This window comes from Botrytis fragariae (genome assembly GCF_013461495.1).
Source record: "Botrytis fragariae strain BVB16 chromosome Unknown tig00000000, whole genome shotgun sequence".
Lineage (NCBI taxonomy): Eukaryota > Fungi > Ascomycota > Leotiomycetes > Helotiales > Sclerotiniaceae > Botrytis > Botrytis fragariae.
This window is the reverse complement of record NW_023500986.1, coordinates 1,731,125-1,748,185: the sequence shown is the minus strand read 5'-3', so window position 1 is coordinate 1,748,185 and position 17,061 is coordinate 1,731,125. Positions and strand designations below refer to the sequence as shown.

The 17,061-nt window shown below is 42.6% G+C and overlaps 5 protein-coding genes across 5 annotated transcripts; 2 read left to right on the top strand and 3 right to left on the bottom strand.

Annotated features, from left to right (window-relative positions):
* Positions 1–6,623: 6,623 nt before the first annotated feature.
* Positions 6,624–7,497, top strand: Bfra_006760 (putative ef-hand superfamily ca2+-modulated protein; the record flags this gene model as incomplete). Its single annotated transcript, XM_037337129.1, has 3 exons — positions 6,624–6,686; positions 6,804–6,985; positions 7,095–7,497. The coding sequence occupies 3 exons, from the start codon at positions 6,624–6,626 to the stop codon at positions 7,495–7,497; spliced, it is 648 nt and encodes a 215-aa protein (XP_037198495.1).
* A 370-nt stretch (positions 7,498–7,867) lies between these two features.
* Positions 7,868–8,894, bottom strand: Bfra_006759 (putative translation initiation factor 4e protein; the record flags this gene model as incomplete). Its single annotated transcript, XM_037337128.1, has 3 exons — positions 7,868–8,145; positions 8,359–8,663; positions 8,743–8,894. The coding sequence occupies 3 exons, from the start codon at positions 8,892–8,894 to the stop codon at positions 7,868–7,870; spliced, it is 735 nt and encodes a 244-aa protein (XP_037198494.1).
* An 896-nt stretch (positions 8,895–9,790) lies between these two features.
* Bfra_006758 (uncharacterized protein) lies at positions 9,791–10,384 on the top strand (the record flags this gene model as incomplete). Its single annotated transcript, XM_037337127.1, has 1 exon — positions 9,791–10,384. One exon carries the CDS (start codon positions 9,791–9,793, stop codon positions 10,382–10,384), a length of 594 nt encoding a protein of 197 aa, XP_037198493.1.
* A 498-nt stretch (positions 10,385–10,882) lies between these two features.
* On the bottom strand, positions 10,883–12,808 carry Bfra_006757 (putative kinesin-ii 85 kda subunit protein; the record flags this gene model as incomplete). Its single annotated transcript, XM_037337126.1, has 2 exons — positions 10,883–12,525; positions 12,580–12,808. The coding sequence occupies 2 exons, from the start codon at positions 12,806–12,808 to the stop codon at positions 10,883–10,885; spliced, it is 1,872 nt and encodes a 623-aa protein (XP_037198492.1).
* Positions 12,809–14,217: 1,409 nt separating this feature from the next.
* Bfra_006756 (uncharacterized protein) lies at positions 14,218–16,149 on the bottom strand (the record flags this gene model as incomplete). The annotated part of the gene is given in 6 exon segments (XM_037337125.1): positions 14,218–14,615; positions 14,635–15,018; positions 15,042–15,157; positions 15,173–15,274; positions 15,738–15,985; positions 16,000–16,149. 6 exon segments carry the CDS (start codon positions 16,147–16,149, stop codon positions 14,218–14,220), a joined length of 1,398 nt encoding a protein of 465 aa, XP_037198491.1.
* Between the last annotated feature and the right edge of the window lie 912 nt (positions 16,150–17,061).

Here is a 17,061-nt window from a genome sequence, read left to right as displayed (position 1 = left end):
GAAGTACTTGAAGAGTGCTTGCGTGATTAGAGTTCTTTGCTTCAAGCAAGCCTGAGATTATGGTAAGCGACTGGTATAATCATAAGCTCAAAAACTGTGAGGACTTGTGTGCATCCTTTGCAAGATGGACTTCCGTGTTTGAGAGCCATGGAAAATCATTTGTTACCAAGGTGATTTCTATCAAGTTCTTTCGAGCTGAGATCCAGTTGGGATATATGTAATCATACTACCACGATGTTAAGTAATTTGAAGTACCTTGTTCAATCATGAATAGGTGACTGTTTAGTTGTTCATGACGCGAACTGACAGCACTTGAAGTTGAACCCGATTTGATTGACACGGTGGCAGATGACAGAGAAACTCAACAATAAGTCCAACAAACAAATACCTAGCCTACCCCTTACTGGGTAGGATATTAAGCTCGCAGCTCATCAGACTATTCATTGATACCTATCTCTGTGGCCGCTTCATGCGACGCCCGCACGAGATTGGCTACTATGGTGACGATGTATCGCCTAACTTACATGATGAAAAAGGTGTTTTTTCTCGAAGTCCTCAAGATAAATGGGGGCTTGCTGGATATCGGTATGAGGAGACAGCTCACCCATTGCATGGAGATCATTAGATCGTTAAATCTATTGAGGATTTGAGGTTGTCGCAGGTTCATTATATGAAGCCGGTTTATCTCTTCGAATAATTTAGGAGGAAAAGGAAATGAGTTTGAAGAAAGATACAATAGTTGTTCCCACGGGTACTGCAAAGGTTGCAATATCTTCATATCGTGGCAGCTTTGGCAGAAAGTGGAAGTGATATCCAAACAGACCTTGTACAGGTTGTGGCCGGTGCTGAGCTTCTGGAACTCATAAACTCCTCGTTCCCAACAATGAGTAATCACAACATCGACTGGTGTTATTCTTAAACGCTCTAAATCTCCTTCCAAACAGTATAGGAACAGTCAATATTGAATTCTGACTTGACAGAAATCTGAAACTCCCTGGACCCAAATAAATGTGTCGATCATAGCTCAGTGAGACTTTTTGTATTCTTACATATTCAGACTAAGTGAAAAGTCACTCAATGAATACGGTCTGCATGTGTAGAATCAGGGTCTGATTCATGGGGAATCACTATCAATGAGTAAATTGGCATACATGACACAGAAGTCAATTTGTCGGTCGACTTGTTATTGTATGGTATCTGGCTGTTCAATGACGAAAAAGACTCTTCGACTAATTAAACACCAAGTATATTGATATATTCATACAAAGATACGCCATATGAATAATAGCAGTACACTAATTATATGTGCTTAAGAGCTTTGACAAGCTCCTTCTCAGACTTTTTCTTCAATGTTCTACATCTTTACATCATACTGTGGGAAAGCTTCAAGCGACCATTACTCACAACATTATTGTGTGGAATCCGTCTATTTTCGCATCTCTACTCACTCATCTGCAACTCTACCTACCTCTTCCCTTTAGTTGGCTTACCCTCAATTGTCAGTTTTTAAATTCACGTCGAGTAAGTCTTAATACTATTATATCATTTCCCGGAGGCTAATGGCATTGCTACGTACACAAACCCCGACCCCTTGACCTTCAACCTGACGCATACACACGACGTCAAACTATTATGGCATTAACCATACCTCCCTGCCTGCTATTCCCTCGCCCCACCGCCCACCCAGCTATTGCTTGTCTAATCCTGGCTACTCCACTCAAATGACCCCTCCTTATGGCCAACCAAACCCTCCCCCATCCAACCATCTCGCATTCAACGATGAAGCGAGAAATGGCAATTATCGTAGCAACAAACCTCGGGACAAAATTCTCTACTCTGTATTTAACCTCTGCGGACAATCCCGATGCTTCGAACTTGAATCTTCCGAGCACCGTCCGCGCCGTAAGTACACCATTGAGAAATCGCTTTGCTGTAATTACGACGCTTGTGAACATTGTCGCACGGTCAAATTCCAGTCCGAAAAACTCAAGCTTGCAATAGATAGGGAACGTTTTCGAGAGTTTCTCAATACCCAGCCATTAGAATTGTGGACAGGGAAGGGTAGGCTGTTCAATGAAGGATTTGCCGACAGCGACACACACCTCCCCCTTTTGACTCAAGGTGGATTATGCGTGTGATCTTAGAGTTAACTCCGGAGAAACTCGAGGATGGAATAAGAAACCAGAACCAGAATAAAGGGAAGCAAATGCAACGAGAAAGACAGCGAAGACGACGAGAAGGGTTCAGTTGACTTCCATTAGTTTCTTAAGTTTAAGATTCTTTAAAAGAATAGGAGAATAAACAAGCCTGACTTTACCAAAACTCAACATAGTCAAATTAATCTTGTTCCAAAAGTTGTATGAATATGTCTGCATTTCCGGCATATGAATCATTCGAAGAGATTTTTCCCAACCTGACAGTCACATAAATCATGACAATGTCTCACCAATATCTTAACACCAAAACGTTATATGCCATAGACACATCAATTTTTTCTTTGCGATGTTTGTGCCAGATTCTGCTATCAGGATCACCAATGGGTGTGAGAACTGACGGGACACTGTTAATATTGACTTAACAATATCTTTCGAAGTCTCAGTTTAGATATCTCGAGAATTATTACAACGAGTTAATAAAAATCGAACAATAAAAAGATACATTTTGATATCAAAGAATTGTAGAATAAATTTGGTACAAATGTTGAAAGTTGAGAAGTGTCCTGTCAGTCTACCCCCCCACTAGTGGAATATGAAAGTAATCCGCAACATCAATGTGAAGTTATTCTCACATTATTGTTAGATTTACGAAAACTTAGGCTAGATATATGATATGAAGATCATTGCTGAAGCCCAAACGCAGAAAGATATACTTTTTCAGATACTGATATACTTGGTTCTGTACGGATGAGGGTTTTCTGTCCCACTCCTCGTTCTTTCCCTCCTGCATACATAACACCTTGACAACATACCACAAGAATCCTTCGTATAGCCAATACTTACAATATCATTGTGTAATACCCGCTCATCTTTCTGTCGCTGCGGTATCTTATCCATGATTCTTGCTCATTATTATTTTTAGAAATCGCACTGAGTAAGTTTCGCTATTCGTTTACTACTGTACAACCGTTCATAGAAATAGATATCCCTTATAGACGCCTCAGTATCTCCAACTTCAAGCAGACCTATACACATGATGAGACGCAGTCCAAGGCCTTGCTCTTGCGACCCAAATGAAAGATACCACAATCCAGATAATTATGTTTGTCATCTAAGTGGTTTAAAGAGACACAGAGATCAAAAAGATCAAGCATCGAACAACCGAATCGAAGGTCGTACAGTATATAACGTATACGTGTGTGGGGGCATACTAGCACATGAACTTGATCCCTTCCGCGAGGACTTACTTCGTCCAACATATGTGCTCAAAAAAGCTGTTTGCTGTACCGCCGACAAAAAATGCTGGGGCTGTAACATAATTACTGGCCTCATAGAGGATAAGCTCGATCGAAATGGGAAACCGTGGCGCGTCATTGTTATTCAAGTGCTCTTTGACGAATGGATTCGTATTGGACGCAGAGGCTATGGATTTCAAGATGGCGAGGTGGCCCCTACGCCAGAACTAAGAGTAGGCTGGTTAAAGAGGATGGTTGAGAATCAGGGCAAACTTCAACGGCTCCAGTCTCTTCATCTTGTCAAAGGGAACAATCGGGCTCGGAGCCGAAAACATGAAGATGATTAAAAAAATTCGATAGCAGAGTACCAGAGAGTTAGAACAACGGGCTTAAACGAGAACGAGTTTAGTTCATTCTTCTCAAGTTAGTATCTTACAACCAAGATTCTTTTCGTGAATTAGAGAATAATTGACCCCAACTTTGTTTCTAGACAGAACATAAAGATGATTCAGCATCGTGAAGTGGAATCAATCATAATGGCAGAGACGATTATGAATGGTAAGGCCTGAACAATTATGAATGTTACTCAGAACTTTCTGAGTCAACCCTCATTCTGTAGTATACCATATGTAAGCCACTAAGTCTCCTTGGACACATTTCTCTTCCGCATCTCAGCGTTATATTACAAGACGCTTCCCAGAAAATGAGTTCCTCAACGCCTCCACAATATGTCCACAGGGTAATGGAAAACCTTGTGAGCTGTGACGCACCTCCTCCTGTTACTCCCCAACCTTGTAAACATACACCAACGGCAAGAAACCAAATCCCAGTCGGTAGCGTTTACAAAGTCTTCAACACATAATATCGCAACGTCATCAAATTTCACATCTGCGGCCATATCGGCGACAAGATAGCGGTTCCAGCTGACGAAGTATGTTACACCTTGCCCGATGCCTGCTATTGGATATGTCCCAGAGCCTGTGAAGAAGGATTTGAAAAGAAGTCATGTGCACAGGATAACGCAGAATCACTTGCCATGACTGGCGAAGCGGCGGGTACGAGTTTTGAGGGAATATTGTATGAACAGTGGAGTGAATATTTAACAAAACTTCAAGAGATGAAAAAATCGCTGTCGGGATATGAATTAGTACATGTTAGAGTAGGTCTGAAAGGATGGAAATGGAGTAAATAGGAGGAAATGGAGACGCAGATGCAGATAGAGAAAGATTTGCGGAGGGAGAATCGAAAGACCAAGAAGCGACTGTGGTAGAAAGGGTAGAAAGGGTGGAAAAAGTTTGATTAATGGGTAGGCATTACCATTAGAAAAACAACCGATATGGAGATGGAATAGGCAGGATATGTACCCATGGCTAAGAAGGGTCGGAGCGAGTAGAAATTGTAATGGTTGATAGATAGATGTTGGAAGTAATGGACAAGCTGAAAACATCTCATAATCAATATTCACTTCAAGACGCCATGATTCAGTCAATAGAATCCTCACATTTCCACTCCCACTCAGCGATATATATCCAAACAGCTTCGCAACTTATAACTAATAATCCGCTTCTAGTGCAAGTGGTAGAGCGATTGCATCAACTACCATGAAACGAGGTCGAGGATTAGGCAGCTACAGACCACGCACCTGGGAGGATAATAAAGTCGACGTTATCCTTTTGTCATCCTGAAGCTCGCTTTATCTTTTTCAGTCTTTTTTTGATTGCTTGAATTTGTGTGGACAGCTTCCAGCTAGCCTTTTTATTTCGTTGTTTACTATTATTTATTTCCAAAGTCTGCGCGGCAGCAGTATGAAATTCGAGGAGTGTCGAGATGCATTTTTTGGCAGGTTTGTTATATGTCCCCACTTTAAACTAAATTCACTGCTATATAATTTACGAGAATGCACCCTCAGATATCAGAAGTTTGCCACTAGTAAATTGGAATTCATGAGGTTATTAGCTCTAATACACCTAGCTAACATGAATCTCTTACGAGCTATTGTGCGAGAGTGCGAAATCGATCGACTTACATCGTCGCTTGCGGCTCAAGATACACCCATTCGAGGCTGCACAAACGAAAGAGCAGAGGCAACCGTACAAGTCACAGAAAGCTGTCGCACTAACAAAACATTCAAGGAGTTGCAGAGTTTAAGAAGGGAAATTCTTGGTTATGTTTTCGAGTTGGTATATGAGAGCTAGGATCACGGCGCCTGGTGCCAAACTGTTAATTTTGCCTGATGTCTGCTTTCGCTTACTTAGCATCACCCGGAGCCAACTTATAAGGTAGGCTAGCTACGAAGACATCCAAAACGGCTGGATGGATACAGGTACTCAACGCTACGGGAATAGTGATGATGGTAGCAGAGAGCCATCATGCACTTGCGGTGCTTTTGGTACCATGAGTAGGCTTGAATTATTCGAAGTAGATGGGTAAAATGCCCGAAGAAGATACGAACACCGATAGCAACACGTTGTTTCACAATGTAGCGCAGCCAATTTGTCCATATCGCATTGACAGATAGACCCTACAATACCGAGATCCAAAGTCCAAATATGAAGCGGACTATATCATTGTTCATGACCAGCTTGGCCATTCATAAATTTCACAAAAGACAAATCAGATCAAATACACATCACAGCCACACAACAAAACGATATTCAAAGATGTAAATATATTGCATAACCTAGTCGACCAAAAACATCGTCCCTCCCAAGTCCTTAAACTCATCCCACCAAATATCAAATGTCTCCTAAAGGAACCGAGCACAAAACTCATCGACGAGTTTTATAGTCAGGATACCTCAAGGAAAAGTCTCGAAGAATCAAAATCGTGACCCGGGTTTTATTCTTGCTTCACTGTCCACACTTGCTCGCTCTGGGTTGAGACTCGGCAAGCTCTAGCAATATTTTGAAGCGGATGTTGGGGGGTTCTTCTGTTTGAAGAAGAACGGAAATAATGATGTGCTGAAAGAAGAATACCTACTTGTCTTCAGAGAAGAATCAATTGATCTCCATGTTTGATGAGGATCTGATTGTTTGAAGAACTTTCTCTGCATGAACGAATGCCATTGTGTACTTGATAAAGAAAGAAAGAAACTCTCGAGAAAAATTTCGAGGTTTTCATACGGCTCACTAGTTTTACGCTAGAGAGAGACTAGTCTGATCTAGGTAAAGCCGATTGGGCAATCCAGAACGATCCACTTCAGCCTCGTCAATAAGGCCTTCGCGTCATGCATATGGCGGGCAATCTTTATCAATATCCAGATGAAACTCACGATTTTACTTTATCCTCCAATTCAGTTTGCTGCTTCATAACAACAGTCTTTGCGCACCTCTTTATTTTATTGCTTGGTACAGAATGGTATTCCCCCACCTCCCCATTCTCCAAATCTAACGAATGACTAACAAAACCCCAGCCAGCAAAACGCAAAGATACTTCTGCGCCAGCAGCTGGACCGCGGTCCAAGCTAGCTAAAGAACACAATATCACCGCTGCGGAAGAAACAGAGATCAAAGAGGCGTTTTCATTATTTTCGCAAAAGATGGAGGGCGAGAAAGAGGGTGTTATTGCTATGGGCGATGTGAGGAGGGCGTTGATGTGTGTACCACTTCTCTTTCGCTTTTTAGAGCGTTTATTTCTCTGCTTGATTTATTGCATATACGACGGGAATTCCTGTGAGAGAAGATATGTACTAATTCTGAAACAGCGCCCTAGGACTTACCCCCACCCCCTCCGAACTCCGCGAATACCACAGCATCCTCGATCCGGAAGACGAAGGCTTTACAGTCTATCGGCATTTCGTTGCCATCTGCGCTATTAAATTTCATTCCCGGACTCGAACATCGGATTCACATAAAAAAGATGTAGATGATGCGTTCCGACTATTTTCAAATGCCGGACAGAAGAAGGGCGGTAGTGGAGGCGGAGAGGATATGGGAAAAATTACATTGGCGACCTTGAAGAGGGTTGCGAGGGTGTTGAAGGAGGATGTGGATGAGGATTTACTGGTTAGTATGTTGCTGGAGGCGAATGGCGGGCAGGGAGTCGGGAAAGGCGTGGAGAGAGATGAGTTTGAAGATGTCATGAGGAGGGCGGGGATGTGGAGGTGACAGTTGGATGAATGGGTCAATTTGACATATGATGAGCGATCTCGAGCACTTGGCGCACGTGGAGTTTTGGGACATGATTCATTGGTGGCATTCCTGGCATGACATTTGGGATTGGATTGAAATTACCCTTGGCGGAGTTACATACACGGGGGGATAGGAGTCTAGCGAAGCATTGGTTTGTTGCACATATTCCATTTATCTAGCTGATTGCTCTTAGTACGAACGCCGACAAGATTATGCAGAATCCAGTCCTATCCGACAAAAACACCTTTCCACCTTGTGGATAATTCTCATTATCTGACCTTAAATGATATATTTGTGACGCCAATTCCCATATAATTCCCATGATATCATGAATGAAACAGCTAGTCTAAGCCGCTGGAACCTCCGTCTGAATTTTAGATGCAGTAGACTCAGTCTGTGCGGACTCGGATGTACTTTCCGCTGGTGGAGCTTTGAATCCGGCGTGATCTGAGTGTTTCTTGTAGAAGAAATTGTCGGGCTTGGGTTTCAGTTCTTGGGGAAGTTCCTCCATTACTGTAGCGAGTAACGCATCGATGGATTTCTGTTTCGAGGCATCACGATGCCAGATTGAGATAAGGTGAGAATTGAAACGAACGGAGAGTCCAACACCACAAAGCTGATCGCCTATTCGTATGTTAGTACCGATTCCCGGTAGTGTTCCATTCCATAGCCTTCCACACTTCAAACCCGTAAACTAGAACGCTTGTTCATAGAGCACCCAGACATTATGGAGACCAAGAATTTGATGTTTTTGACTCTCTTCCATATTCCCATTTCAATTGCTTGTAAAAGGGGCTGGCATTTTTCCAACCGAAGGATTCGTGTAAACCCGCTTACCTGATTCTAAACAGCCTTGAAGCTTCTCTCCTATAGCCATCAATTGAACTCTAGTGAAAAAGTCCGGACCATTTTGCTTAGGGACTCTAAATGTCCAACTACCTCCATTGATATTCCTTCTATCTTCCCATACTGGTTGAAACCCTTGTTTGAATAAATAAATCGACTCTCTCATTTTAATCTGATCGAACGGGGTATTGTTGCAATAACGCCAAAAGTCCTGAATCGATTCGACTTGTGTAGGAAGCTTGTCAAGGGTAGCAGTATAACTCCCATCTGCGGCAGGCTTTTGATCCTTCTGTTGTCTATTTGGTACCCCGTTAGCAATTGTACTCAAGCCAATACCCCACAGAATCCACATATCCCATAAAGAGAAGCACTGACCTATCGAAATATATATTCCAATAATGCTGCGTCGGCAATGGACGCATTGCTTTTAGCATATTCTTTTTGGCATCGTCGCGAGCAGGAGATCCCGTATCGCTCGGTCCGGATGTGGAAATTCCTCGTGTAATGAGCGATGGTCGTAAAGCCATATTGTATAAATGGTATATGTGTAATATTAAGACTTTGATATTGTAATGGGATACTCGACTGCTGTTACCGCTCTCGAGAAAGAAATAATAAGGTCCCAAGAGACTGACAAAGCTAAGGGTGGGATGAACAGAAAAGGGTGGTAGAGAGGATGAAAGAGAAAGCAAACCGTATTATTGTACAAAGGATGAAGTGATGAAGTAACAGTGGCGCCAAGAGAATGCACAGCAGATCACATCTGAAGCAGTGGATTCAAGATGAAACCCTGAAACAAGCGCCCGAACGGCCCTCTCAAAGAGCAGATGCCCCTTGCAATGTTCATTTGGCCTTTCACATTGGTCCAATTGGTTGTGCAGAATTGCAGGCCTGACATGCGGCGCGGTCCGGGAAAACTAAAACACGCCCGGTGAGTGGCCGGGAGTGGAATCACGTGAGTCATGGCAATATTTGGCGGTGAGACATGATTGGGGAAGATTTCAATATAGGTTTTTCTTGGTGACGATCACTTCAAATTTAATCATCAAATCACTTTACAGAAAACAATAAATCACATCCTACCGTTGCTATATTTTTGCTGGATTGTTATCACAAGATTCCAGTCAGAATAGTGTCAGAATTCCTTTTGGACTCTCACAATACATATTCTATTCTACCTTTAGCCAAACAAAACTCCAGTATCACATAAGCCCTGCTTTGTACCCTGGTCTTCTGGATACATTACCTATCAAAAGTTCTAATACTCACGAGAATATATAGTTTTGAGACTTCATTACCCGATCTTTTATATCCTGGGTCTACCATTGGATCCTATTACTGAGACACAATACTGAGCTGAGACTCTTCAAAACGTCCGCTCCATATCTCAAATCCAATAACTCACCTGACATACCCATTCGCCATGTCAGCAACCAAACGCTCCTCCCCTCCCACAGAAGCAATGGACACCGAATCAACGCCCACCCGAAAAATCCTCGACGCCAAACTCCCCTCGAGAAAACGTACCGCTCTCGGCAAAACTTCCCCAAACACCACTCCACCATCTACAAACAAACCCAAATCCTCATCTCCCGCATCTTCCCAGGCCAACACATCATCCGAGGCCGAAGCTTCATCATCAGAACCCTCTTCCGAAGACGAATCCGAGGATGAGATTCCCATGATCCGTCCCCTAAATGCTCGTCCCGTCATGCGTGTATCTACACTTAACGGATTTGGTGCTTCAGAAGGTCTCAGCAATCTTCCTGATTTTCTGAAACAGATGAAAGAAGCAAATGAAGAATTAATGAAGAAGATTGAGAAAGGAGAAGATAGGAAGTTGGAGGATGTGAAAGAGGGAGAGAGTTATGTGGAGATGAACTTGGGACTGGGAGTTTTGGAAGAAACGAGGGACGGGGAAAGGGGAAGCGAAAGTGAGAGTGAAGTTGAGGAGCAAGATGCTGATGGCGATAGGAAGATGGGAGAGGGGAAGAAGGCCGGAATTGAGGAACTTTGAAGTACTAGGATACCACTTATTGCTTTGGTGTAATTAATAGGATACAAATTGAAATCATAAACATTCAAGATTGGAGTGCTATTTGATTGTCATATCCGATTAGTAGGTCAAATATTGCTATCTCACCTCAAACTGGGTATACAATTTACATCACTTATTAAGCAGAAGAATTGACTTTATCTTAACGGCTTTATTCTACAAAAAGACATACTGTTTGCACTGTCTTGAAGTCTATGCGCCCCAATCAACAGACATTGATCCCCTTGATCTGATCCAAAGATATGGCACAAACTCAGATTACCACCGCTAATATTATAACCAATGCCTGATCAGACTCTAAAAACCGTGCCACAATCCATGACTCTGCATATCCTACCCCCAATCCCTTTCCTACCCTTGGTATAATAAAAAATGCAAACCCCCCATAACACCAACGCTTGCCCTATTTTCCCTTCGTGAAACCATACCAATCCATAAAAATCCGCCCTCTCCTCATAATCATACAACATTAACCATCATTTCCCTACCGAAACGCCCCTTGTCATCACAGATTTTCTTCCTAAACATATCCAGATCCTTTAACAAATCGCCCATGAAACCTTGCATCTCGCTTGCTCTCTCCTCGCGTGCACCCATATCGATAGCTTCGTCTTCATCTGAAAACTCATGTTCGTAGCCATCTTCCTCATTAGTCGCTTCATCGATAGTTCTGTTCTCCTTATCGTGTCCAAATTCGCCCCCAGTACCAAGATCAATACTGCCCATACTAATAGTTCTAGCAGGTTCCACTTTGATTGGATTCTTCAAGCTCTCCAAAGCTAATTTGAGATGCAATCTTAAAGCGTCATTCTCAGTTGTCAAGCTTCGAATTTTACCTTCTGATATCATGGTTCTGTCTTCCATCATTCTTTGCATGATTGCTATTTTGTTCTGGTATTGTTCGAGTCTTTCGTCTTGTGCTTTAGTTTCTGTCTCTTTTCTTGTAGAGTCAGAATGGGAAACTTGAAGTTGCAAAACACGAATCTCCTCTGCCATGGCAGCAATTTGAGCATCACGTTCCGCAGCGGAAACGTGATCTTGGTTGACGACGGCACGCGTGCGAATACGTTTGGCTTGGTCGGCATAGCGAAGGGTAGAGAGAGTTTCGTCGTAATCGGAAGGGGAAATACACGCAATCATTGCGGTTTTACTATTCCCTCCTAATGAATCTTTGAGCAGCCAGGTAAGGATTGAATCCCTATAGGGAACGACATCTTTGTTGCGTTTTACGGTACGTTGTTGCTTTGGATCTGCGAGAGCTGCAATGACACGACCGAGAGTTGTCAGAGACTTGTTAATATTGCTTCCCTCACGTAGACGAGCACCTGTTGCTTCTGTTGCCTTTGCACGTTCACTACCTGCAAGATCCACGAGTCGAATCCTGGCAGTACGTTCTGTTGTTTCATCCGTCTCCATATCGTGGTGGATCTGCTTGAGCATGATGGTAAAAACACTATGACTTCTGCTACTTGTATCGTTCATCTTAGTACTTGCTGTGGTTCGACTGGCATCTCCCATCTTCATGTATCGCATAATTTCAGAGAGATTCTTAACAGGTACATCGGTCAAATCCTTGATATAGGGTCCTTCGGTGGGGGATTCACGAATCTTCAGATAATAGGGTGGTTGATTGGGGTGGAATGGAACAAGAAGGTCTCGGACATGTTCGTTATAAACTTCGAAATAAGATACACGGACATTATAGGAAATGTTTGGACTTTCATTATGTGCTGCCTCGATCCGCTCAAAAAGGTCTTCGCAGGTCCTTGGTATTAATCCTGGCTGATCCTCTGTACCCATCATTGTATAACTCTTTCCTGATCCAGTCTGGCCATATGCAAAGATGCATGTATGATATCCTTCGAAGTTATGGTCCAAAAATTCCTCCCCCAAACTATTATAAACATCCTCCTGGTGTGCATAGTGTTCATCAGATTGGTTGTGGCTCCAAAAGGAATTGTCGAATGTAAAGACTTTCTCTTCAATGACTCTGCGCATCTTCGAACGAGAGTTCGCAGGATCTGTATCGTTTGGTACTAGAAGGGTGGTTGCTTGTGTTATTGGATTCATATCAATCAGACACTTAGCTCCTCTATTAATTTCTATTTCGCCATCAGTAAAATATCCTGATTTCCTGTTCTACTTAGAATACTCACCTCTAGGAAGAAATCCTCTAACTCTAACCACAACTCTAACATTTCCACCCGCATCTCTGGCTGTAGATACAACACTATCTCTCCTCGACCGCAAAGAAGGAGTAGATGCAGTTGATACCATACCCATTCCCATGCCTGGCATCAATCGCGGAACGATAGCCATAGCAATTAATGTTTCGTTGATGTCAGCAATCTTTTTAGAAAATTGATGTTGTAAATGTAGGTACATGAAGGGTCTCTTGTAAATAAAGCAATGACGCGAAATTGTTGGCTAGGTGAAAGGCGGACCAGGGTTTTATGCAGGAGTTTCGCTTCGATGTTTGCTACTGTAGTTATTTATGGTGGTATATTGGGGTAACAAGTGGGTAACATTCAGTATTCAATGATCTATCGTCGCAAATCGATTTAATTTAAATGGATGAAGATTCAATTGATTATTTTGCGATTAGACAAATGAGAGAGAGAGAGAGGAAAGGTGAAGAGAGAATGGAATTTGGAGATCGCGCGCTTGTTTACATACTGTACATGGTACTGTGAAGCTCGCAGTTAGTCCCTAGATAGGTTAAGCACCGTGCCACCAACGCGCCACGCTCTGAAATCCTTCAAAAGCTTTCCCAATTGAGATTTCCGGTAATCATTATTATTGTTTGTGATGAGATCCAATTATTTTTTCCAGTGATAGCAAATATCGTTAGAGCTAGGTATATACTTCATTGCCGTCAATATCATTCAGAATTAGACTATCATACTAGTGCATAGTGCTAGTGCCTCGGTACTATCATAGCAACTAGATTTAGATAGGTTTATACTAAATTGTTTCTTAGTTAGCTCCTCAAGCAATATTAAAACAGTGTGAACACATAATGTCACGATACCCATGTTGATTTCAACAATTATAAAACACAATAACTTCATTGAAGAAATATAGCGAGAAGTCAAACTCTAAAAGGAGGGGCGAAATTCTAAAGCAGAGGTGGGGAACGGTAAAGGGAAGGGAGAAACTCTGAGGAATGTTTCTAATCAGAACTCTCTCAGGCAACAGCTCTCAAAATGGGAGGTATCATCTTTTCTACCGCTCTTGTGGAGGCTCCTATCAAGGGCGGAGGTGTTGAAATCCCCAGTTTTCACACAACCGAGAGAATAATGGACCCTCTGTGTATAGCTAAGATAGCCGAGACGATACATACAGGTCCAAATTAGTTTTCAATCAGATACATGGCAGTTCTTTACATCGGCGTAGCTAATAAACTAGGAAACAACCGCAGGCTCCAGCTTGATCTCTCGGTATCCGCTATCTTTGAGCTCCTAGATAAATACTGCGTTCTTGTTATTTCGGTATATAGAATTCTCGAGTAGCCGAGTAGATAATCGTTGCAAGCCTCCCTCGGATCGTAGTAACGATGCTTAAGGCGGGCAATCATCCAAATCTATGTTTTATTAGGCAGTTACGGGTGTTGTACATAGCGATACGAATCACAGACGGATAATGCAGGGTTTGTTTTTAGTTTAAGAATCAATATTGGATTACTAACAGAATCAATAATCAACACCTTCTCGGATTCACACCTTTCTCCTAGACACTAAGAGAAATATAACACACGTTGATGTCAAGGTACCCTATACAAAGAACATATCCGATTACACATACTGTCCCCACTCTTTCAAATCCCCAACAGTCCCCTCTAATCCAAACGCAACATACGGTACGCCACTACCTGTAACCGTAGTCTGACCCATCCCTTGCTTTCCTAATACTGGACCAAACTTAAATCTCGTCTGTTTGATATTCTTAGCAAGAGGGTCCGCACCCAAAGAAGCACCGCTATTCAAGGCATCCAGATCGGTATTGCGAGTCGTAGCAAGAATTGTAGAGAATAGAATGGAATATGAAACTCCACTGAGATGTATGGAGTGAAGGCCAATGATAGTTGCGATAGATGTGAACAGAAATCCAATCCCATATGAAAGAAAGAGAAAGGGGTCGATATACGTATACGATCGTAGTATCTGAGGTCGTAATGATTCTGAGCTCAGTACTGGTAAGTGTAGGAGAACTGAGATAGCTTATGGTGATATTCTTTGAGAGATCTTCGATTGCACGCAAGATAGATTGGTTTCGACACTGGTAAGATTGCGTGGGACATGTGGCGTATAGATTTTTGGTGCCTGCATTTGTCTCATCGGGGGTGCTCATCTTCGAGACAAATGGAGATTTCTGAAATTCTTCACATGCGAGAAGGCCAAGGGCGATGATGTTGCACTGTCCGGCGATAAACGACCATAGGTCGTTGCCTCTATTAGACAGAACCGGCAGAACCCAGCCCTTGACGGTCAGAGTGGCATTACCGGCTAATGTTGAAGCTAGTGCTACGAATTGAGAGTGGTGCATAGTCCGATCCATATGATTGAGAGAGCTCTTCTGGGCCGGGTAACACCACGCTGTGTGATTTGTTGTCTTCCACTTATAGAAGCAATTGTGACTTCAAAAGAAGCATTTATTTGCGAGTACACTATGCTTGAGGTTGACGTTTGTAAGAGAATATGTTTTGATGAAAATAGGTATGAATCATCAGAGGGACTTCAAAAAACCGACCTGTTAGTTGGAGTACCATCAGGTTCTGTATAAACGCTAGGCCACGAAAAATTGGTGTAATCTTTGAAAGTAGGCGTTGCCCAAGAGGAATAGAAGAGTAGGCTACGGACATTGGTGTTCTTTATCAAAAAATCGGAATCGGAAGCCCTCGAGCTGCTGAGCAATAAAATAGCAACTTCAACAGATACGTTTTTAGCCACAACGGATAATGTAGCTGTTGGTACAAAACGTATGAGATCCATGCACCTAAATTGACCACAATATCAGCTAAGTTGCGTGTCTAGTGACAACATAGTTTTCCTGGTCGCGAAACAAGCGGCGAGAATCGTGATTAGCTGTGAGTTCGAATGTGAAGACGAGAAGAAGGAGAGGAGGAATAATACCAAAAGATGAAACCCATGAATACCGCGAGCCGAGCATTCTTCAGAATGCAAAGATTGAAAATGCCAAACGGGTTAGTAGCGAGAGTAAAGGGTTTATCTAGACTACCTGTGAATCCCACCATGTCAGCATGAAGAGGCCCGGAAGGCTTGTGATGATATGATGCCCGATTGACAGAAGAAACCCGATTAACAACATTGAAATTATGAGTGTAGGCTGTTGCCAATCGATGTTCCAGGATAATTTGTTCAAATTGGCTACAGGCTTTAGAGTTGTATCTGTGTATGGGTGCGTAAAACTAGGATTATTCACAAGTAAAGTATCTTTCGTTGTGCACGAGGCTGGACTTGGTATCAAGTGTTTACTCTGATGTTCACTGGCAGAGTCATCATTGGAGCCTTGAAGTGATAATCTAGGCAAGTTCAAGTAGAACTTGAAGAGTGAACTGAATTTCCGTGCAAATTGTCTTCATCTCCCGTGTTTGAAATGGATGTCAAAGAATCTAGTTGTAGGTCCAGCTCGGGATCTTCGAATGTGATAGCACTGAAGCGCACGGAGGCTTTTCTGTTGGATCTGTTGACCTGTGTAACCGTCATTGTGGTGCTGCTATTTCGTAGAATTGATTGTGTGCAGTTGATTGTGAAGCGCCACTTGTGTTTGAACTTGCTGATGTGTCATCCTACTTTGAAAAATCGAAAATTGAATATGGAAGCTTTGGGATTGTATTGATGGTATATATCAGTCGAGGGAATAACAGTACCGACAGCAGTGTGAAGTGCACAAGACACAGGTAAGATGATTGTGCCGTTCTTACTTATATGATGCTGAACCGTCGATCATCGATTAGTTGTTCTGATAATCTGGGTCAAATCATCTGAAGTATTGCTATGATCACTTGAAAGGCTATGCGAGAGCTTTTGAGGCATGCGTGTATTATACTATACACCGAGTATGGCTGATTCTATATGCGTGGGGGCGAGGGGGGGAAGATTAGTCGCACTTCCAGTGGACAACATGGTATACGAGATGGCCAAGGAGACACGCCGCTGGGGGCTGTATGTTAGCAGCCCGTATATCACATTACGTCAAATCAGCCTTGCCGGAAGATTAAAGTAAGAAATCTTCCTGGAGTGATCTCGAACGAAGCAAACTATAGATATGCTCCATGATCCTTGATGACGAAAAGAAATTTGTTTTATAATTCATTTTCAGACACAATCTGCGTCTCTTCAGCCTCAAACTCTCCCTCGAATCCAATTTCAAAACAGGACCCTTTAGATTGTCCCACCTCAACTCAAGGCTCTACATATCATACATGTTGGAGTTGACCTTCGGACTGCAGGGTAAGAAGAACTTTCTTCCGGGCTACATTGCACAGCATGATGTATACAACAATTGATGGCCCTCTAAATAACATCTTTAGACTTGCGCTTGTATTTCGTATTCACAGACAGATAGATTGGAAGCAACGGGAGGAAAAAACACATGTTGAAAGTTTGTATTCAGGA